The 23,894-nt window shown below is 38.1% G+C and overlaps 2 protein-coding genes and 1 non-coding gene across 5 annotated transcripts; 2 read left to right on the top strand and 1 right to left on the bottom strand.

Annotated features, from left to right (window-relative positions):
• Window positions 1-1,164: 1,164 nt before the first annotated feature.
• On the top strand, window positions 1,165-6,163 carry LOC102629529 (hypothetical protein). 3 transcript variants are annotated; one of them, XM_006490483.4, is made up of 2 exons: window positions 1,165-1,349; window positions 3,492-6,163. In XM_006490483.4, exon 2 carries the CDS (start codon window positions 3,641-3,643, stop codon window positions 5,978-5,980), a length of 2,340 nt encoding a protein of 779 aa, XP_006490546.1. In that variant the 5' UTR covers window positions 1,165-1,349; window positions 3,492-3,640; the 3' UTR covers window positions 5,981-6,163. The 3 variants fall into 3 exon arrangements, with proteins under 3 accessions (XP_006490546.1, XP_006490548.1, XP_006490547.1); XM_006490485.4 differs by lacking the exon at window positions 1,165-1,349 and adding an exon at window positions 1,379-2,956; XM_006490484.4 differs by lacking the exon at window positions 1,165-1,349 and adding an exon at window positions 1,379-2,971.
• A 210-nt stretch (window positions 6,164-6,373) lies between these two features.
• Window positions 6,374-23,472, top strand: LOC102616739 (uncharacterized). Its single transcript, XM_025102611.2, has 10 exons — window positions 6,374-7,038; window positions 7,786-8,569; window positions 8,660-8,806; window positions 8,892-8,999; window positions 9,097-9,258; window positions 9,344-9,589; window positions 9,676-9,917; window positions 22,401-22,614; window positions 22,711-23,025; window positions 23,096-23,472. Exons 2-9 carry the CDS (start codon window positions 7,790-7,792, stop codon window positions 22,825-22,827), a joined length of 2,016 nt encoding a protein of 671 aa, XP_024958379.2. The 5' UTR covers window positions 6,374-7,038; window positions 7,786-7,789; the 3' UTR covers window positions 22,828-23,025; window positions 23,096-23,472.
• LOC127900129 (small nucleolar RNA R71) lies at window positions 12,194-12,297 on the bottom strand. The gene has a single exon (XR_008052151.1). It is a non-coding gene; the product is annotated as a small nucleolar RNA R71 (small nucleolar RNA).
• Window positions 23,473-23,894: the final 422 nt, after the last annotated feature.

The raw sequence follows: 23,894 nt of genomic DNA, 5'->3' as shown, positions 1-23,894 counted from the left end.
GGAGTGCGAGTGTATTGTGCATTACTCGCTGGTAACCTCCTGATTTTGTTGTTGGATTAGCAAAGAAAGTTAATAATGCTCTTGCCATAAAGAGGTTAGAGATGCATTGCTTTTACTGATTTTCTTTGTTCGTTTATGGAAGCTTACAAAATAAGATGATTGCTTCAGCATGTGCTGCTTTCATCATCAAGTCATTGGGCGATCGTTGTCATTTTTTCACACGTGTGGATGTGCTCGGTTGTTTAAATGGCAAAATATTGATTATTGAATGAATGTGTCATGGAACCCTTAATTATATATATATATAATTCACCACTTGAATATTGAAATGAGAGTGCATGGCACAGAGAAGTCACATGCCTGCAAATGCATACAGTTAGATCTTCAAATTCTCTTCTTCAAGGGTTTGTGTTACTGCATGGATTAATTGTTGGATCTCTTTATACGTTAATAAGAGGTTTAAAATGATTATATTTGAAAATAAACTTGTAAGAGATGGATCTCACTTGCTGATATTTCTCTTGAAATACTCGTGAATCCTAAAATTCCGTACTAGGAATGTTGTTTTAGATTATTCTGAAGGACTGACAGTAACTTCTTTGAAGTGGGAGTGCCAGCCACTGTACACAGGTCAAAAAATTGCAAAATAAAGTCCAAAAAATCACTTTTGATGAAACTCATGCGAATAAATTTTTCAAAGAAGGGTAGCCTTATGGGATTAGAATGTATTATTCATAAAATACATGTACAGAAGTATATATTTTTACTAATCAAATCAATTAAGTAAAACAAACAAAGTCAAATATGAAATATCTTACATGTGAATATGACTGATTCAAAATTACATATTTATTTATAGGTGTTAGTTAGTTCAACTTATAAAATTTTTTCAAAAGGTACAAAAGGTATGGGAACTATCATTTTATTTATTATTTATTATATTATCTCATCTCATTGTTCAAATGACTAGATCTGCTAATTAATTTTTAGGGTATTCCTAATAAATAATTAAATATTTGGCAAATTATAAACCCAACACAAGGGTTAAAAACTAACCCTAGTTAAGTCTTTTGGGTTCAACCCCACTATCAAAAGGTGTGTAGTTAGTTTACAAAAAGGTTAGAATATTAACCAAACCCATACTTAATGCTTTTTGTTTTTTTTTTTTTCCTTTGTTTTGTCCAAATTTGGTTTCAGTTACATTTTGTTCACTTAAAATAAGGGAACAAAAAGAAAAAGAATAAAAGTTCTCTTCAACTTCTCATGCCTTTGACAATATGGGTCACAGTAGCCGGTGATTTCATATTGTCACCAGATTCAAATTTCTCACCTTGTAGATACTTCTTTAAGTAAGTAAAACTTACCCACTTCCTTATTCCGTACTATATGCATTTTTTCAAAAAAAAAGAAAAAAAGAAAAACTGATAAAATGAAAATTTTTTCATGTTAATATGTCAGAATCTAGGGTTTCAGTTTCTGCTGAGAGGCTGAGTTTAAGTTCTGAATTTGACTGTTTAATTGTTTAAAATTTTCCTCCTTTTTGGTACTTTAGATCCATGGTGACCATCTTGTTTAATTTGGCTTGAGTGAACTTGAAAAGTTTAGAGTTTTGACAACTGTTAGTGTCTTTCTTTTTTGGTTGTTCAATGTGACCTAGCTGTTGTTCTGTGTGGTTTATGGAATGCAAGCTTGGTGAAGTAAAAAAAGGGGTCTTTGATTTTGTAAATTATGTGGGTATATTCTGCATGGTTGTTTTGTTGGTCTTTGAATGAATTCATTGAGTTGGTTTATGTGATCGCTTTGATTCCTTTTCGGGTTTGCATCGTGAGTTTGTTGATGATTCAGTATTTCAAGTAACCCGGAGTTTTGTAATGAATTCACTTGTTATCTATCTTTCGGGTCTGATATAGAAAGGGAAATTCAGATCTTATTAGTAAGTGAAAAGGAACTTGCGAAGGTGTTATGGCTAGTTGTGCAAGATCATTAGTGCATGGTATCATGTTTACATGTTTGGACATTGGCGAGTTACTGAGTTATCAGAATCTTGAATTTGTGAATTTAAAGAATTAGAAGTTGAGTGATCTTGGCTGTTTTAATGTCCTAACATATTATATGTATAAATGAAGGGCGATCAGGGTAAGATTAGCTTCATAAATTGAGGGGTATGGAGTTTAAAATAATAAAAGGTTTCTTATTATTAATTTTGAGCAAATCAAGAATTTAAAGTGTTGTTATTGCCTTATTTAGAGAAACGACAGCACTCTGTGTGAAAAGTTGGTTTGGAAAAGGACTCTAGTGCTTAAATGTCATAGCTGATAAAAGGTTTTTAGTTGTATGCATGCATGTTGATCTCTAGTAGGACTGTTTCATCAAGCTTTTTTTCTTTTTCTTTAATTGTTGCTTTCAACATGGATCCCTTCATTTTTTTTTTTTTTTTTGGTGGTGGGGGGGGGTGGGGGGTTTAAGAGTTTAAACTGGCCAAGAAAAAACTGGACAAGGTTAAACATGTCTAGAATTCAGTATGGATCTAAACCTCTTGACCTTTGTTTTTGAGTTAAAGGATGTTTGCAATACGATGAAGCTTTTCCCTTCTATTCTTCTATCTAGGGTTCTCACCTTCAATATTCACAATCAGCAATTAGCATGGCATCTGTGCCCTTTTGTTTGGCCAGTTAGGCAAGACACCTACTCTCCACTGATTGGCTAGTTAGAACAATCATGCAGTAAATTAGGGAACCATTACTTATGCATGGTATCATGCTTTGTGTTTCAGTTATTCTTTTATTGTATGTGGTCAATTTATCAATTGGACTTATCCACGCAATGTGATCATTTTGACAATCATTGCTCGCAAATATATTATTATCTTGGTTCACATCATCTATTGTTATTATTTAAGGACGAATATTCTCGAATCGGAATGAAAAGACCCGTGATCCATGCTCTACAATGCATGGTATAGTTTCTGACTGTAAGTGAGTGTGTCTGCAAGTGCATGGTATTCTCGTACTTGTGGAAAAACAAATTATTCTATGGAGGAAAAGAGTTAAACCCAAATTATGTGTCTTTTGTTGCTAGACATTTTTCAGAAAAACAAAATGGTAGCTTCACATTGGTGTTAAAAAGAAAATGTCTAACTCTAACTCCATTTGGCAAGCACTGTGGCATACTCATGTATTTTGCTTGATTTGTTATGAGTCTAATTAATTGAATTCCCTGATTGTTACATATTTCCAGTTTCTGGTGAAGAAAACTCTGCAAAATATTAAGTATACAAATTTGAATAAGTAGAGAAACATGTACCTATATCAAATATCTTAATTTGTGTTTGGTAAGAAATCAAAATTTTAGGATTCCATATGTTGTTGATTAAATTTATTTATTTATTTTCTTTAGTAAATGTTATGAGGTTGTGATGTTATTTATTTGACATTGTTTTGAGCTGTACAATCAGTTCTTAATTTAGATCTTCTATTTCCCTTTTTTTTCAGGTATCAAATCATTGAAACTACTATACTGGCTTTTTGTCATAATGTGTGAACAAGCATTGGGCAATTTTATCTGATTAATTGTTGAAGTTTTGCTGACATTTATAATAGTTACGTGAGGAAAAAGTGTTTTCTTATCCCATAAGGAGCTTATGGAGTGTAACAAAGATGAGGCGGCCAGGGCTAAGGAAATTGCTGAGAGAAAGCTTACAGAAAAAAATTATGCTGGTGCAAAGAAATTTGCTCTGAAGGCTCAAAATTTATATCCTGGGCTTGAGGGTATCTCCCAAATGTTGATGACAATTGATGTTTATATTGCTGCAGAGAAAAAAGTTAATGGCGAAGTGGATTGGTATGCTATACTTGGTACAAACCCATGGGTTGATGATGAAACAGTGAGGAAACAATTCCGAAAACTAGCTCTGTCACTTCATCCTGACAAAAACAAGGCTATAGGTGCAGATGGTGCTTTTAAGCTGGTTTCAGAGGCCTGGAGCTTGTTATCGGATAAGGCTAAGAGATTAGCTTATAATGAGAAATTAAATCCAAGAGGCCAGCAGAAATATCCAGCTCAGCCTGGGGTGTCATTTGCATCTTCTGGTACAAATGGTATTCATACATCTACCAAAAATGCAACTTCACAAGCGAGGGCTCGGAATGATGCTACCCGAACAAGTTCTACCACACAAGCGGGGGTTTCATTTGCATCTCCTAGTGCAAATGGGATTCATAGGTTTACAAAAAATGTGACTTCACAAACTAAGGCTCGGAACAATGCTACTGGAACGAGTTCAACCTCAGTTCCTTCTTCTAATCAAAATCCTGGTACATTTTGGACTATCTGCAACAAATGCAGGACTCAGTATGAGTATCTGAGGATTTACCTGAATAACACTCTCCTATGCCCTAATTGCCATGAGGCTTTTCTGGCTGTCGAGAAGCCTCCACCTTCGAATGCTTTCAAGTCCCTTAACTCATCTTCTCGCCAGCAGCATCAGAATTCAAGACCTCACTCTGCAAATAGTAACTTGTATAAGTCTGGGGGGTCGGCAGGTCTTTACTCATCTAATAGTAAAAACCTCCATTGGGGTTCTTCTTCTACAACAGCTGGTAATAATAGCAAGGTTCCGTCATCCTTTGCTGCTACTCAAGCTGCAAATGCGGGCCAGCGGGTGCATGAGAAATTGAAGAGAGAGTGTGAAGAAGCACAGGCAGCTGCCTTGAAAAAGAGAAGAGCTTATGATGGTTATGGGTGCGGAGATGGCATGGCAAATCAGATGTCAATGGGCAATGGAGCTGGCTCAGGAAGCGCATTTGAGTTCAGAAGGGGCAGTTTTCAAGCAGAGAATATCAATTTTTCTCCTGGTACTAATAACAAGCCCAACAGTGAGAGAGAATTATCATTAATTGAGATTCGAAATATGCTTGTGTACAAGGCACGGTCTGAAATTCGCAAGAAACTTTGGGAATGGAGCTCGGTAACTGATGCCAAGACTGCTGGCAGAGAGAAAGAAAAGAAGAAAGAGAAAGAAAGTAGGAAGCAGAGAAGCATGTCTAACAGTGATCTGCATGATCTTAATGAATGCAATGGGTCCGACAGTAAACACCATAACAAGGATTCTAGTTCCAGCTCATCTGATGTTGACTCAGATAAAAATGCCCCTGCATTGTCAATTAATGTTCCAGATTCTGATTTTCATAATTTTGACTTGGATAGAACTGAAAGTTCCTTTGGAGATGACCAGGTCTGGGCTGCATATGATGATGATGATGGGATGCCTCGTTACTATGCTCGAATTCATAAAGTGATCTCTTTGAAGCCGTTTAAGATGAAGATCAGTTGGCTTAACTCAAGAAGCAACAGTGAGTTCGGCCCTGTACGCTGGGTAGATTCTGGGTTTTCCAAAACTTGTGGAGATTTCCGGTCTGGCAGGCATGAAATTAGTGAAACTTTAAATGCTTTCTCTCACAAGGTTAAGTGGACAAAAGGTGCACGTGGGGCCATTCGCATCTTTCCTTGTAAGGGTGATATCTGGGCTCTTTACCGAAACTGGTCTCCTGATTGGAATGAGCGTACTCCAGATGAGTTGATACACACATATGACATGGTGGAGGTGCTTGATGACTTTAATGAGGCAGAAGGTGTATCTGTTGAACCTCTTGTTAAAGTTGCTGGTTTCAGGACAGTTTTTCAGAAGCACGCGGATCCCAAGAAAGTCCGCAGAATCCCTAAAGTAGAGATGTTTCGCTTCTCTCATCAGGTTCCTAGTCACTTTCTTACAGGCAAAGAAGCTGATAATGCTCCTGTGGGAAGTTGGGAGTTAGACCCTGCTGCCACCCCTCTGGAACTCCTTCAGGTAACTACAGAAGCTAATGAACAATTGGTGGACAATGGTGGGAAAGCTGACAAACAGGGTTTCCAGAATGCCCAAAGAGTTGAGGTAGCTGAGATGGTGGAGAACGATAAACAAACTGATGATGATGAGAGTTAAGGGCCATCCATAGAAGTTGGGGCCATTGACATGGTAGAACTTAGAACGTGGAGACAGCTAAAGATACTGGAAACTAGGTGAGTTTTAATTCACTCTTTTTGTAAGCCTCAAGCAAATTGTAGAAATGGTTCTTTTGTGCCATAAGTGTAATTGGAAATCCATAGTTTTTTGGTTCTTGTTGTATATCTGCGGACAGCTAAAAGTTTTCTATAGGAACTTGTGCATGATAATACCCCAAAAGTTCAACAGAAGTTGTCTTTTTGAAGCCCTTTTCCTCCATATAGCAAATTTTTTATTTGAATTTGCAAGTATTCATACCATTTAAAGGCTCCATTCATTTCAACGTGACAATGAGAGCAGATGAATTATGAAACAAAGGCCTTATCCCACTCTAGCTTTGCCATTTTTGTCACTGAATCAGGCAAAATTGGATGGTTTATAGTCTATATTGATCTTCCAGTAATGCAGAGTTTCATACCGCAAATGCATAGAAATGAAGTAGAACTTTCCCCGAATGCAAGAGTGCCTTAAAACTCTTACCAAATTTCATGACAAAAAATTCAGCTTCCCCAAGGAAAAATACTTCATTCCATGTCCTCACGGCCTCACCTAATTGAGTCATTGATTTGATGGGAAAAGGAAGTTTCCAAGTATTTACATATTCCTTAAAAGACAGTAGGAAGAAATTGATTAAAATAATTGGAAATAGCTTGGTCTATTCAACTTGGAATGACATTTATTTTTCCCTTTTATAATAAGGGAAATTTACAAAAATAGCCAAAAAAATTAAGCAATTTTCAACTTTAACCCCTCAAATTTTTTTCTTTCAACATTAGCCAAATCACCAAATTGTGGACGAAATTACCCTCCTCATTCTCACGTTTCCCTCAAGCCAATTCCTTCCCCTCTCACCAAAATGTCATCACCGGAAGTTCTATAGATTGTCGGCGGCGGCGTAGATCGGCAGCGGAGGAAGTTGTTGGCAGCTGAAAGAAGCTAAATCACGTTGAAAATCTTCGGAGATCTCGAAAATCAAAGAAAAAAATTGAAAACCCTAGGTGAGTTGTTATTGCCGTTTTTCTTGTTGTTGTTGTTGTTTGGGATGTTGTTGTTGTTGTTTCGGATGTTGTTGTTGTTGTTTGGGATGTTGTTGTTGTTGTTTGGGATGTTGTTGTTGTTGGTGGTGTTTTAATGGTGGTGGTAGGTGAGATGCATGTGGGAAAGAGAAGAGAAGAGAAAGGGAAGGGGAAGCCAACTCGCTCGCGCAGTGCGCATCTGACGTGCGACATGCGCTGCGTCGCACGCGAGATGCGCGCGGCGTGCGCACCTCGCGCGAGCGACATGCGCCTGTCGCACGCGAGATGCGCGCGGCGTGCGCACCTCGCGCGAGCGACATGCGCCTGTCGCACGCGAGATGCGCGCGGCGTGCGCACCTCGCGCGCGGCGTGCGCACCTCGCGCGCGGCGTGCGCACCTCGCGCGCGGCGTGCGCACCTCGCGCGCGGCGTGCGCACCTCGCGCGCGCGACATGCGCCTGTCGCACGCGAGATGCGCACGTTGCGCCCATCTCCCGCGCGAGGCCGCGCCCTCGCGCGAGGGAAGCCAAGCGCGCGCGAGTTGCGCGCAGGCACGCAGCTCGCGCGCATTCTTGGCTTCTCTCGCGCGAGCCTGTCGCACCAAGAGGCAATACCTCTTGCTACTGCCTCTTGGTGCCCGTCGCACCAAGAGGCAGTGCGTAGTGTTGCCTTAATTTTTTTTTCTTTTGTTCAAAATTTTTTAATTTGTGATACTTTTAACTTGTACCAGATAAATGGGCAAATCAAAATTAGCATTGCATAACCCACCCGGACCAATTAACGAACCGGGAATGATGAAGATACTTTATGTTGATCACTTCCCTGGGCGTATCACGAGTATGTGCAAATTAGATGTCGTTGTTAATGCCATCCAGGAAAAATTAACAAGGCAACAGTTGCAACTGTTCAAAAACAATATATTTGGGCGTTTCCTACAGTGCCAGAGCTATCCGTTCAGTGGCGTAATTGTGCACAATATATTGCTTCGGCAAGTGTCACATGGCGATGGAAATGACAAAGATGAGTTATGGTTTCAAGTTGGCGACCATTTGATACGGCTATCGATTGGAGAGTGGTGCCTTGTAACGGGACTTTGCTGTGGCGAAAAAGTATTCCTGACGAAGCATAAAACAAAGCATAGGTTACTTAATAAGTACTTTGGAGGCATGAATTGCGATATAAATCTTGGGCAGTTCGAGGAAATATTTATGAACTTGCACTTCAAGACTATGAATGACACCGATGCGCTAAAAATTGCCATGTTTTACTTTGCCGATAGAGTGCTACATGGAAGAAAGGATCCTTGTCAAATCAATTTCAATTTGCTTAATGAGGTAGTTGACATAAATCACTTTCGAAGTATTACGTGGGGTCGTTTGTCATGGGAAACAATATATAAAAGCATTGATAATGTATTGAACGGCAAAGCCAAAAAATTTAAGAAGGCAAGCGCAGAAAATCCATTGCATAGAATTGAGAAATACAACTTTTACGGCTTTACGTCAGCAGTGCATGTGAGTGAAGAAGTTTTTTTTATAACTTAGTTTTGTTATAATAAATATTTAATGACACGTTTTTTTACTTCATATCTTTCCTTGTTGAAGGCATGGATTTTTGAAGCGATTAAAGGACTACCATTAGAGTGGGTGGAGAAAATTAGGAGGAATGGTCCTCGGATCGTGCGATGGAAGCCTGTGGCTTCTTCAGATATTAACTTCGGCGAAGTGTATTCATACCTGAACGAGCGTCTTGTAAGTCATTTATATGTATGTCTGTATATAACTATTACATAATATATGGTTATACTAATTGGAAATTTGGTAATCTTTACGACAGGATGGTACCATTTTACAAACCCTCAAACCGGATGCAAAGGAGAGAGCCACAAATTATTGGAAGAGTGTTGATGATTACGTGCCATATTTGCCAAGTTGGGTCCGTAATGTGGGTATCATCTACAGTATCATTGAAAACCGGATGCAAAGTCATTTATATGTTTGTTTTTTTTGGTATTTACTATTTTCTGTTTTACTTGGTGCAGCACCAGCCTTCAATCAATGCGCCATCCAGTATAGGGCCAAACAAGGTGGATCCTAACCCCACGAGCGAAATAAGACTGGAGCAGAGTCCTGTTGAGGATGTCGGTGCTGCCGACGACCATTATGAATCCGCACATGATTCAGATGACAGAAATGAGCCAAAGGTAACTTCTGTCGGAACTTCAATTTACAATGCACATATACCTATCCGGCATTTTGTCATTACTTACTTATTTGCGTAAATTGTAGGCAAGGACTAAGTTCCGCAATGATTATTTCGTTGGACGACTGGATAAAATAGAGACTTCCATTCACGAGTTGAGGTCGGAACTTCAGACTGGACACAGTTCCATTAATGAACTGAGGTCAGAAATTATGGCGGAACGCAGAGAAGCACAACAATATAGAGCAGCGGTCATGGGGTTTATGGCTTCGTTTGGCGCGGGTGCTTCAAAGGGCGCGTACGGTGATTCTCCGTTTGGCCCCTCGCACATGGTGAGCAAGTTCCATACGTTTTCGGATTGTTATTATGATTTCAAACCCGAACTTATGTTAATATGTTCATCTCCTCGAAACAACAGGCCCCAGATGGCTATGGTCCGAACGTTGATGCTGGCTATGGTACGCATACTGATGCTGGTAATGACGACGAGCACACCTCTATGTCCTTGTACAGTGTATATGGGGACATAAGTGATGACAGTGTACAGATATTCACGGAGGCACCTCCCGGCGTTAGTAAGCTTGGGTGTCCGTACCGACCGTCGTATATATTTGGCAGTCCTTACTTCATTCCTCCTTTCAAGAGAGTTAGGAATGTCAGGTGTTGAGTATTAGAAAATGCATATTTATAAAGGAGAAAACCGTCTTTTTACATTTTAAGTCTTACTAACAACCCTTACTTTTATATATTTAACCTTCTTGTGATTTAATTACATGTGTTTTATTTTAATTAAGTATTTTATGTATTTTATGGGCATTATAGTCATTTCACAATAAAGGAGAGATCAGACGGCAAAACGGACATCACTTTTGAACTCAGGACGGTCGAAAACCTTAGGAGGAGCATAAAAGGAAAAATAGCACTATTCACATGTACGGTACTATTCACGTGTACGGTACTGTATACGTTACTGTTCACGACACTGTTCACATAGACGGATGATGACGTGGCATTGACCGATGATGTGGCATTGACTGATGAGGTGTCACGATCCTGTTGGACTAAAATTCTTATGTACTGTTGATGGTGACGTGGCAGCATATCAGTGGACGAAAAATCTCGCGTACGGTGCATGCATCACACAGGATTATTTTCAACCAAACCGCGTTACTGTTCATCCGGGTCAAACCGCGTTACTGTTCAAAGTCGGGTCAAACCGTGTTACTGTTCATCCGCGTGGTCAAACGTGGACTGTTGACTGATGACGTGGCGCAATCCTGAGCGTCCAAACTGTTTTTAATCCGATGGCCATGATTTACTCCATGTATCTATAAAAAAGGGGCCTCCCCCCCCTAATTTGATATCTCTGAATCCATTTTTGGGATCTATTTTCTGTAATTCCCTCTCCATCTTGTATTTTCTTCGTATTTTAATAAATTTCCATTTTGCCCCTAGTTCAATTATGAGTAGCTAATTTCCGTTCGAGCTTGGGTTGAAGGTGAAGTCTCAACATGTGTCATGGGCTTAATTTGGTAAATTTATTTTCTCTTCCCCTCTAGTTTTTGTGGATGTTTTGACTTCTCGTCGACAAATAATAATATTCTTGTCTAGTACCGCCTTGGTTTCACCGGCCCCCTAGTACAAGGTTATTATTATTTGGCACAATAAGCCCTTAGCACCATATTGATTAGAGCGTGGTTCATGAGGTGTGGATTCCCCCCTCATGATTTAATTGGCATTAATACGGATTATTTAGCCCATGATGCATGTTGATACGGATCCAGATACCCAAGTACGTCATTTCAATAGAATTATCTTCAATTTATTCTCGTCATTGCAATTCCAATTTTAGAATTTATTCTCGCCATTTTAATTTAAGTTTTAGCATATACCAAATCATTTCCACCATAAATCCAACAACCCATTTACAAAATTAATTCTATACACAATTAAAATCCACCTCCTCGTGGGATCGACACTCGTCACCATAGATCTATACTACAATAGATTCGTGCGCTTGCGAGTACATTAAAATTTGCACAACAAGTTTTTGGCGCCGTTGCCGGGGAGGTAAGTAATTTTAATTCATAGAATTAATTTTTGTGAATAATTTCTTTTATTTGTTTTCTTGTATTTTTTTTTTATTATAAAAAAAAAAAGAAAAAAAAAGTGAATCTACATTTAAAGGTTAGTATTTCTTTTCTTTTTCTCTTCTTTAAAATTTTGTAATTTAATTTTCCATTTATTTTTCTTTGTAATTTTTTTTTTGTTTATCTTATTAATTTAATTTTTAGTTAATTTCTTTCACGTATTTATTTTTGTATATTTTTATAGAAAGTTTGTAATAGCGCAATAAGGTTAGTATCGTAATTTCTCCCTCTTCTTTATTTTTATTTGTTTTGTTCCCATCTTTATTTTTTGTTTTGTTTGCATCTTTATTTTTATTTTATTTATTTTGCATGCATGGTCGTAGGTCATTATTACCTAATCTTGAACCTATAGACCTTGAATTAGAAAAAACACTTCGCACACACAAACACGTTAAAAATAAAATGGATTTACAAGCACCACAGGAGAGGCCATTTAAGGACTATTTTAGTCCCTTAGCTAATTTGAGCACGTCATGCATAAGATACCCAAATGTAGCTGCTAGGAGTTTTGAATTAAAACCTAGTGTGTTAAATTGTCTCCCGACATTTTATGGCCTAGAAAATGAGGATCCATATAATCATTTGAATGATTTTCATGCCATTTGTCAAACATTCAAATATGAGAATTTTTCAGATGATGATGTTAAACTTAGACTATTCCCATTTTCTTTAAAAGATAGAGCTCGTTCATGGCTTAATACATTGCCTGCTAATAGCATTGCATCATGGGAACAAATGGTTACAAAATTTTTAAATAAATATTTTCCAGTGCATAAAACCAATGCTATTCGCAGGGAAATCTCGGAGTTTACCCAGAGAGAGGACGAGCAATTTTTTGAAACATGGGAGCGATTTAATGGGCTACTCTTGAAGTGTCCACATCATGGGTACGAAAAATGGCACCAATGTCAATACTTTTTGGAGGGATTACTACCAAATGTGCAAGAATGGCTAATGGCAACAAGTGGAGGAGAGCTAATGTCAAAAAGTGCATCAGAAATTTGGGAATTCTTCCAGCGACAAGCGGATAATTCCCAACAACGGAGTCGATCACTCAGGAATACTAGAAGAATTAAAGGAGTAAATGAGGTTCAAATTGGCGAGTCAACTTCGGGAATCAAAGAAGTCAAGGAGATGGTTGAAGGTCTTGCTCGACAAATAGCATCGTTATCGACTGCTAAATCAACAGAACCACATGACCATGACTCATACTCAGATCAAGCCAATGCCATAGGTGTAATGAGAAAGCCATCAAATTACAACCCATACTCCAACACATATAACCCTGGATGGAGAGACCACCCCAATTTTTCATGGTCTCAAGGACTCCAACAGAATGGACCAGCAGCTCCAGCTCCACCAATGCAACCAATTCCTCAAATTTCTCAAGCCTCTCAACCACCATTTAGACCATACAATCAGAACCAGAACCACTCTCAACCTAGACCATGGGAGGATGCATTCCAGAATTTCAGGAATGTTACTCACTCCACGATTGAGCAACAGAACCGCACCATTGATGGACTACGAAATGAGTTGAGAGCAGGCTTCAACTCACAAGCTCAATCGGTTTCAAGCCTCGAGAAGATGGTGGGACAACTCGCTTCTTCAGTTCAGACCTTGGCAATGACTGTTGAGAAAGGAAAATTTCCAAGTCAACCAGTGCCTAATCCTAAAGGAGTGCATGAAGCGAGTACCAGTTCACCACAGCAGCATGGAGAGGTCAAAGCAATAATGACCTTGCGAAAAGGAAAAGAAATCGACAACAAAGTGGAGATGCCGGTGACAAAGGAAAATCAAATTGTACCTGTGAACGTTGAGGACTCACCACCGGAGGAGAGAGAAGAAGCCAACCCACGAGAATACGTTCCCAAAGCTCCATTTCCTCAGAGGTTAGCGAAAGGAAAAAAGGGAAAATCTACAGGTGAGATTCTCGAAATCTTCAAACAGGTAAGTGTTAACATCCCTTTACTTGATGCTATAAAGCAAGTTCCATCTTATGCCAAGTTTCTTAAAGATTTGTGTACTAAAAAGAGAAACATGCATGTTCAAAAGAAGGCATTTTTAACAGAAAACGTTAGTTCTATACTCCAACATAAAATTCCTTTAAAATGCAAAGACCCAGGCTCCCCCACTATCTCATGTAGTATAGGGAACCACACAATTGAGAATGCTTTGTTGGATTTAGGAGCTAGTGTAAATTTATTGCCTTACTCTGTGTTTGTGAAACTTGGACTGGGAGAATTACACCCAACTCCAGTGGTGTTACAACTTGCAGATCGGTCCACGAAAATACCTCGTGGTATTGTGGAGGACGTGCTTATCCAGGTAGACAAGTTTTATTTTCCTGTTGATTTCATTGTAATTGACACTCAACCAATACAGGATTCAAGGAAGCACATCCCCATTATTCTAGGCCGACCTTTCTTGGCAACTGCGGATGCTCACATTCAATGCAGGACTGGAAATATGCAGTTGTCTTTCGGCAATATGACTATGGAGCTAAACATTTTCAACATTGCCAAACAACCTCACAGTGCAGATGATGGAATTGTTGATGTGGATTTAATTGAAGCATTAATTGATGATACTTTTGTTTCAAACCTTAGTGATGATCCTTTACAAACATGTTTAACTCACTTTGGTTTTGATTTTGATATTGACAGATCGGTTGATGAGGTCAATGCCCTGCTTGACTCAGCACCATCTATGGACACTAATAAATGGAAGTCAAGAGTTGAGCAACTAGCACCATCAGAGAAGCAACTCATTCCATCATCAGAATCACCACCGAAACTCGAGCTCAAACCATTGCCCAACACTCTGGAATATGCATTTTTGGGAGAAGAAAGTACTCTGCCGGTAATCATCTCATCATCCCTAAACGATGAACAAAAAGGTAAGTTGTTGGATGTTTTAAAAGAGCACAAAGAAGCATTAGGATGGACCATAGCAGATATAAAAGGTATAAATCCAGTAGACTGCATGCATTACATTCACCTCGATGAAAATGCTAAATCTACTAGGGAAATGCAACGTCGGTTAAATCCTAATATGAAAGAAGTTGTTAGAATTGAAGTCCTTAAGCTATTAGATGCAGGTATCATTTACCCAATTTCTGATAGTTCATGGGTCAGTCCTGTACAAGTTGTCCCTAAAAAGTCAGGAGTCACAGTAGTTACGAATGCCGATAATGAATTGATACCAACTAGAGTGACTACAGGATGGCGTGTATGCATTGATTATAGAAAATTGAATTCTGTCACACGTAAAGACCATTTTCCTTTACCATTTATTGATCAAATGCTTGATAGATTAGCAGGCCATGAATTTTACTGCTTTCTAGATGGTTACTCAGGATATAATCAGATTCCCATAGCACCAAAAGATCAAGAGAAAACTACTTTCACTTGCCCTTTTGGCACATTTGCATATAGGAGAATGCCATTTGGATTATGTAATGCACCTGCTACATTTCAACGATGCATGTTGAGCATTTTTTCTGATATGGTTGAACGATTCCTTGAAGTCTTTATGGATGACTTTTCTGTCTTTGGCAACTCGTTTGATCAATGTTTACATCATCTAACACTAGTTCTGCAGAGATGTATCGAGAAGAACTTGATCTTAAATTGGGAGAAATGTCATTTTATGGTAAAACAAGGTATTGTTCTCGGTCACATCATTTCAAGCAAAGGTATTGAGGTTGACAAAGCCAAGGTGGATCTCATTTCTAATCTTCCTCCACCCAAAACAGTCAGAGAACTAAGATCTTTCCTTGGGCATGCTGGTTTCTATAGACGTTTCATTAAAGATTTTAGCAAAGTTTCTAGACCCTTATGCAACTTACTTGCTAAGGATGTACCTTTTATCTTTAATGATTCATGTCTTATGGTTTTTGAAAAATTAAAGCAATTGTTGACATCATCACCCATCATTCAGGCCCCAAACTGGAGCTTACCATTTGAGCTTATGTGTGATGCATCTGATTATGCAGTAGGAGCAGTTTTAGGACAAAGAGTTGATCGAATTCCTCATGTTATTTACTATGCTAGTATGACATTGAATGATGCACAGTTGAACTATTCAACTACTGAAAAAGAAATGCTAGCAGTAGTGTTTGCATTGGAAAAATTTCGATCTTATCTCATTGGTTGTAAAATAATTATATTCACAGATCATGCTGCTCTTAAATATCTTCTCACAAAGAAAGATGCAAAAGCTAGACTAATTCGTTGGGTGTTACTTTTGCAGGAATTTGACTTGGAATTCAAAGATAAGAAAGGGTCAGAAAATGTTGTGGCGGACCATCTCTCTTGTCTTCACTTTGACACAATTACAGAGCCATTAATATTAAATGAGTCATTTCCAGATGAACAATTAATGAGTGTGGAAGTATTACCTTGGTATGCTGATATAGTTAATTATCTTGTTACAGGTAAACTTCCAGAGCATTGGACCAAGCAAGACAAGATCAAATTCTTTGTGGAAATAAAGAATTTCTTTTGGGATGACCCGTATTTGTTCAAGTATTGTGCAGACCAAATTGTTAGATGATGTGTCCCAGAAAATGAAATTCAGAATATCCTTTCATTCTGCCATGAACAAGCTTGTGGAGGCCATTTCAGTGCTAAGAAAACAGCGACTAAAGTTTTACAATGTGGTTTCTATTGGCCAACACTATTTCGAGACGCTTACACTTTTTGTTCTTCATGTGATAGGTGTCAACGAATGGGGAGCATTACACGAAGGAACATGATGCCACTAAATCCAATTTTAGTGGTTGAGATTTTTGACGTATGGGGTATCGACTTCATGGGACCCTTTCCCCCTTCTTTTGGCCATCAATACATATTGGTTGCTGTTGACTACGTATCAAAATGGGTAGAAGCAATTCCATGTAGGACCAATGATCACAAGGTGGTAATAGCATTTTTAAAAAGCAACATTGTTTCACGCTTTGGATTCCCTCGAGCAATAATCAGTGATGGTGGTGCCCACTTTTGCAACAAAGCATTCAAAGCACTTTTGACAAAGTATTCAATCACACACAAAGTGGCAACCCCGTATCATCCGCAAACCAGTGGCCAAGTTGAGATCTCCAATCGAGAAATAAAGCACATATTAGAAAAAACGGTGAGGCCGGACAGAAAAGATTGGTCATTAAGACTTGATGATGCCTTATGGGCATATAGAACGGCTTTCAAGACCCCGATTGGGATGTCACCCTACAGGCTAGTGTATGGAAAAGCTTGCCACCTACCTGTGGAACTCGAGCATCGTGCATATTGGGCCATCAAGAAATTCAATTTTGACATGCAGCAAGCCAGCTCAGAAAGAAGATTACAGCTGGCAGAACTTGAAGAAATTCGCAATGACGTGTACGAAAATGCCAAGATTTACAAGCAACGAATGAAAGTCTTCCATGATAAGCAAATTATGAGAAAATCGTTCACTCCAGGTCAGAAAGTGCTTTTATTCAATTCTCGCTTGCACCTATTCCCAGGTAAGTTACGCTCTCGTTGGTCTGGCCCATTTATTGTTCATACTGTTTTTCCACATGGGGCAATTGAAATTAAAGACCCAAAGAACGGTGTCACGTTTAAAGTTAATGGTCAAAGATTAAAGCCATATCTAGAGTACCAACCACATGAAGAAGACACCGAAATAAATTTGAGTGACCCACCAAATTTGAATTGATTTTTTTTTCTTTTCGTTGATTCGATTTTTCTTTCTTTCTTTTTATTTGTTAATTGAAATTATTTTTGCATAAGTGTGTTTGTTTTTCCATTAAGTTTTTTTATCATTGTTAATCATGAGTACCATACTTAGACCGTTCCTCCTGAACATTCTTAAACCACTTCAACGTGTCAAAACTCATCTCAAAAGGCAGATTCAATTTTGTAAAACACATCGCATTTGGGCTCTACAACCACCAGAGTTAGTAGCCTATGTTGAGGGTTTAGAAAGCCAACTCAGAGATATTGAGAGAAGTGTTTACGACATCCAGTTGGAGCTTGAGGTAAATTCAATACGAGGACGATTTTGATTTTCTTTGTGTGTTTTAATTTGTTTTTCTGTTTGTGTGCTTTAGTTTATTACCCCGGTGAAGTGGCGGATAACGGTACTCCGTGACAATCAAGTCGGTTACTTCAGTTTCCCATAATAACTGATATTCTGAGGCGAAGGTATGGACAGAAACGAGATTCTAGCGAAGCTTCACAAGCGATTCCCTTCACTTCCTCAGAATGCCCTCCTTACGATCTATAAAGCCCGATCTGAACGCATGCGATTGCTCATGAGGAATAACATACCTGCAGACATCCGTTGGTTAATCGAGGCTAAAGTACGATTAGCAGGTGAGTTACCTCCTAAATTTATTGCATACATGCCTGGTTGTGGTAAAGGAAATTATGCAAGAAAACGACGAGCTCGAAGAATTTCTGTTGCTTGTCATAAGTGTGCCAGAATGAGTTGCAATAAAAACCCATGTTCTTTAGGAATGATGTCTGATAACAGGGAAGATAAGATTCAATTCATTAGGGATGGCTTGAATAAGGAGTCATTGGATGATATCCTTTTGTCTCTTGAAACGCATCCCAGTGGATATGTGCAAGGAGCGATTCTCCAGTTATGGCCATTATTCCAGAAAGAGCATGCACGATATAGTCTCGGGAATCTGACTATAAACGACCCTGTTTGCCTGTTTATAAGAAAACTGGATGGGAAGCCTATCCTCGACCCATAGAGGGCGTTCAAGCCGTTTCTGGACGTAAAACCAGAGGAAGATGTGAGCCACAGTCGCAACTACGTGTAAATATCCTTTTACTTTACTGTTATTTTATTTCATTTTACTGTTGTTTTATTGTTTGCATTATTGTCTTTAATAATTTTATTACTGTTTGCTTTTTCCTTTTTACTGTTTTCTTTTTGACTCGCGAGCCATGTGCTTCATGCGTTATTTGACACTAACATGTTACCTCATTCACAGCTGTGACCCACTATCACCAAGACTCTTAAATGTGATTTCTTTTGTCAAACACTCACAAATTGTTTTTGAGAAATATTCCAATGGCAGCTACTCCCAATAGACAATTCAAGAACATTTGTGTGCTTTCTGGATTTATCTATGGCAAACATAAAGAGTTCGTTGAGGCAGCCATAGATCTTGGTCGAAGCATAGCAGCGAGAAATTTACACTTGGTGTATGGAGGAGGTAATCGAGGGTTATCAAAAATGGTCTCAGAAGCAGCTTTTATCAGAGGAAGTCAAGTGTTAGGCATCATCCCAAGAGTCCTAAAACCATTGGGCAGTTCGTCTGATTCATCAACTGGAGAAGAGTTAGTCGTCTCAGGTATACAAGAAAGAATAACTGAAATGCTTAATTATGCTGATGCTTTTGTTTTCCTTCCAGGAGATCTTGCAACACTAGAGGCACTTATGACACTAGCATCTTGGGCCCATCTGCACATCCACCAGAAACCCATCGGTTTGTTAAATGTCAATAACTTTTATGATGGCTTTATCGCATTTCTTAACCATGCAATAAAAAACTACTTCATTCCTTCTAATGTGAAAAAACTTTTTATTTGTGCTCACACTGCTAATGAGCTACTTGATATGTTACAAGCTTATAAACCGGAGCCAGACCCCTGGACCTTTGTGTTGGAGCGACCAAATAATGATGGTAACAGTAGCCGCAGTAAGAAGTACAAATTAGATTTAACTCTCCGCCTGTAAATATTTTCTTCTGTGTTGCACCACCCAGGTGATGTCTTCTAAACTCTACTTCTTTCCTTTAAAACATTGAGGACAATGTTTCGTTCTGGTTGGGGGGAGGGAATAGTCGACAATTGTGGAATCTTGGTTAAGTTTTTACTATTTTTTTTGTTGTAGAAACTAACTGTTGCTAACGTTTTGTGTTGAAGATGGCTGAATATGGAGTGTAGTTACTCTAGAAACGCATCTTCATCGTTTTAAAAAAAAAAAATTGTTTTCTTCCTCTTTCTCCTTTATAAATATATATTTTCCAATTTTTGAGTCGAAGATGGCTGAATATGGAGTGTCGTGCCTCTAGAAACGCATCTTCTTAGTTAAAAAAAAAAAAAAATTTCTTTTTCTAATAAATTTTTCTACATCATTTTCACATTTCTGCATGCATATTTTTCTTTCATGTTTAGAATAGGTTGGGGGGTAGAATGTTGTTAAAAAAAAATTTGTGTTATTTGTTTTAACATTGGATGACATGATTAATTTCAAATTTTATTATTTGTATTATCTTTGGTCTTAAGTGATGTTACGCTATATTTGCTACTTTACATGTTGATGTCGGAGACAAATATGAGTTGCTTGAAGGAATGAACATGTCATAAATAAGTGCCAAGTGAGTTGTTGAGCCTATCATTTTCTTGGAGAGTAACCCTTTTGCCCATTCTCTATACAGCTTAGCAGTTTATTATTTTATACACGATCTCTACATTTCTTTTGAGTTAACCCTTTAAAAAAAATGGTAAAAAAAAAAAGAAAAAAAAAGAAAAAAAATGTGTGTTGCTACATTTGGAGGCCCATCTAACTAGTAGATATGGAAGGTTATTCAGAGCCCTAAAAGACGATGGAAAGGCCATCTTTGATCCGTTTGAGCCTTTCTAGCCATCCCTTTTATTAAATATCCATAGTTAACCCTTTTGAGCCTTTAAAAAAAAAAAAAAAAAACATTTTCTTTGTCAACTTATCATCTTGACCCACTCCGATTTGGAGTATTACCCGATGTCTTATAAGTTCCATCACCTATTTATGTTTGAGAAAATGTAAATAATTATGTTGTTCAGTGAAGTTATGCCAAAAAAAAAAAACAAAAAAAAAACAAAAAAAAAAAACAAAAACAAAAACAAAAACAAAAGTTGTTGTTTCAAAAGAATAAAAATAGGTGAAATCCACCTTGCAACTTCCAAAAAAAAAAAAAAAAAATTTCTCTGCATTTTTCTCAAACATACACTTTATTTTCCTTATTTTCCTTCTTTGTTAGCCATGTCCCTAGCCTACGTTTCATCCTAATAAAAGTCCTTCTTGATTTTAGGGAACTATAGTTTGAAGTAGAAGCTAGTTATATGGGCTAAAAAGATGTAGTGATGCATAATTAAAAAAAAAAAAGATAAATAAAGTGGGTTGACTAACATTTTATTTGACTTGAGATCGTATTATTTCTAAGCTGAGGGCATATTTATTTCATCTTGGTGAGAGCATGTGATATCACTTCTTTATTATTTTCTCTCTCAATTACCATTCATTGGAGTGACTATTTTTATTGGGATTAATTTATTTGTGAGAGTGTCACTACTTCCAGTGAGATTTTGGGGTTTGACATGTCATTCTTGAGAGTAGCTAAAACAAAGTCTACTGGGCTAATTCATGTGGATGGTTGATGTGGGTGTGATGTTGCTTTAGACTGGAGATAATGCTTATACTTTTATTTGAGTGTTATCATTAATCTGATGGAATAAATACGAGTGTTTCTATTAAAACAAAAAAAAAAAAAAATTATTTTGAATTTGAATTTTGTTTTCGCTTTATTTGCTAGGGACTAGCAATAAGCTGGTTGGGGGGTGTGTTGAGTATTAGAAAATGCATATTTATAAAGGAGAAAACCGTCTTTTTACATTTTAAGTCTTACTAACAACCCTTACTTTTATATATTTAACCTTCTTGTGATTTAATTACATGTGTTTTATTTTAATTAAGTATTTTATGTATTTTATGGGCATTATAGTCATTTCACAATAAAGGAGAGATCAAACGGCAAAACGGACATCACTTTTGAACTCAGGACGGTCGAAAACCTTAGGAGGAGCATAAAAGGAAAAATAGCACTATTCACATGTACGGTACTATTCACGTGTACGGTACTGTATACGTTACTGTTCACGACACTGTTCACATAGACGGATGATGACGTGGCATTGACCGATGATGTGGCATTGACTGATGAGGTGTCACGATCCTGTTGGACTAAAATTCTTATGTACTGTTGATGGTGACGTGGCAGCATATCAGTGGACGAAAAATCTCGCGTACGGTGCATGCATCACACAGGATTATTTTCAACCAAACCGCGTTACTGTTCATCCGGGTCAAACCGCGTTACTGTTCAAAGTCGGGTCAAACCGTGTTACTGTTCATCCGCGTGGTCAAACGTGGACTGTTGACTGATGACGTGGCGCAATCCTGAGCGTCCAAACTGTTTTTAATCCGATGGCCATGATTTACTCCATGTATCTATAAAAAAGGGGTCTCCCCCCCCTAATTTGATATCTCTGAATCCATTTTTGGGATCTATTTTCTGTAATTCCCTCTCCATCTTGTATTTTCTTCGTATTTTAATAAATTTCCATTTTGCCCCTAGTTCAATTATGAGTAGCTAATTTCCGTTCGAGCTTGGGTTGAAGGTGAAGTCTCAACATGTGTCATGGGCTTAATTTGGTAAATTTATTTTCTCTTCCCCTCTAGTTTTTGTGGATGTTTTGACTTCTCGTCGACAAATAATAATATTCTTGTCTAGTACCGCCTTGGTTTCACCGGCCCCCTAGTACAAGGTTATTATTATTTGGCACAATAAGCCCTTAGCACCATATTGATTAGAGCGTGGTTCATGAGGTGTGGATTCCCCCCTCATGATTTAATTGGCATTAATACGGATTATTTAGCCCATGATGCATGTTGATACGGATCCAGATACCCAAGTACGTCATTTCAATAGAATTATCTTCAATTTATTCTCGCCATTGCAATTCCAATTTTAGAATTTATTCTCGCCATTTTAATTTAAGTTTTAGCATATACCAAATCATTTCCACCATAAATCCAACAACCCATTTACAAAATTAATTCTATACACAATTAAAATCCACCTCCTCGTGGGATCGACACTCGTCACCATAGATCTATACTACAATAGATTCGTGCGCTTGCGAGTACATTAAAATTTGCACAACATCAGGCCTATACCCGCACTCAACATTACGGACTATGAAATTGATGAAAGATCGAGTGTGGATATGAATCCGCTTAGGGGACTAGAAGACTCAAGGCTATGTGAGGAGTTTGATCAGTGGTTTGCCGGCAACATTTTCGTGGATCGGCCTGTCCAACAACCTCGAAATTTCTTTGAAATACTCATGGGCAATGCTTCGATGGGGTGGCTTAGTGACGAGGTAAGTGTGTTTAATGGTCAGTACATTATAATACACAATAATATTTCTGCTGCCATGGATAATGATATAAATTTACTTGGTATAATCCCTTCACAGCATATTCACACGTATTACCGCTTGATCAGCGAGAAGCAACGGCGATTTCCAAATGCACTACCACAGCGCGTCACGCATACAGATACATTCTTTTGGGCATGTTTTCAAATTTTATAATCATTAATTAACATTTCGATGTTTGAAATATCTCGAAATGTTATTAATTTTCTATTCATCGTGTAATAGGTGTTCCTAAAGCAATTATGAAACAATGGTAGTTGTGATGTCCATTCATTATAATATGGCAACAACTTGAGCAGCTATATGGATGGGCGGGAAGATCTCATGTCCAAACCGTTTACGGATGTTGATATGGTAGGAATTGTCATCATATCTTATGGTAATTGTGTATAAAATATACTAATTTACCAATTTATTTATGTAGATATTCATCCCTGTGAATTTGGGCGGCGATCATTGGGTACTAGCTCAAGCGGACCTTCGCGCGAGGAGGATGCGGATTTACGACTCGTTGGTTACCTTTCGCGAGGAAAAAACATATTTGCGTAAATTCAAACCTCTTCAGGTCGTCTTCCCTCAATGGCTTCAAGATGTTGGATTCTACAACATTCGACCTGAGCTGCAGAGTGCCGACTCTTGGAAAGTAAGAATCGTTAAGGATGTGCCCCAACAAGAACCTGGAAGTGGTGATTGCGGTGTATTTATGTTGATGTTTACAATGTATTTGATGTTCGGGCTAAAACTTGATTTTGATAGTAGCCACGGGCATTACTTCAGAAAGAAAATTGCTGTAGATATATTCACGGGCGATATTGCCTTGTAAGTCGTTGTATTGTATTCAGACTTGATGTATGGATGTAGATTGTTTTTCTAATAAATATAAACTTTTGATATATTCATATATTTAGCTATAAGTAATTATTCATCATGGGATTTTTACTCATTATGCAAATGAACATAACATAATATACCTCATTACATATAATTCATTACATATAATTGTAATATAAATTATAATAAGAGTTTTCTATCCATAATTAGTTATAATGACACAATCAGTTTGGATTCGACACAATGAGATTTTTACATCTCTTGCGGTTATGACCGGGTTGGTTGCATCGACCACATCTCACAGTTCTTCGGTTAACATCCTCACCGATAGAAGGAATTCTTAACTCTGGACGACGACCAGATGGTGGTGCTTCGATCGGTGGGTTAACTCT

The sequence above is a fragment of the Citrus sinensis genome, chromosome 9 (genome assembly GCF_022201045.2).
Source record: "Citrus sinensis cultivar Valencia sweet orange chromosome 9, DVS_A1.0, whole genome shotgun sequence".
NCBI lineage: Eukaryota > Viridiplantae > Streptophyta > Magnoliopsida > Sapindales > Rutaceae > Citrus > Citrus sinensis.
This window is presented reverse-complemented; position numbering and strand designations above follow the sequence as displayed.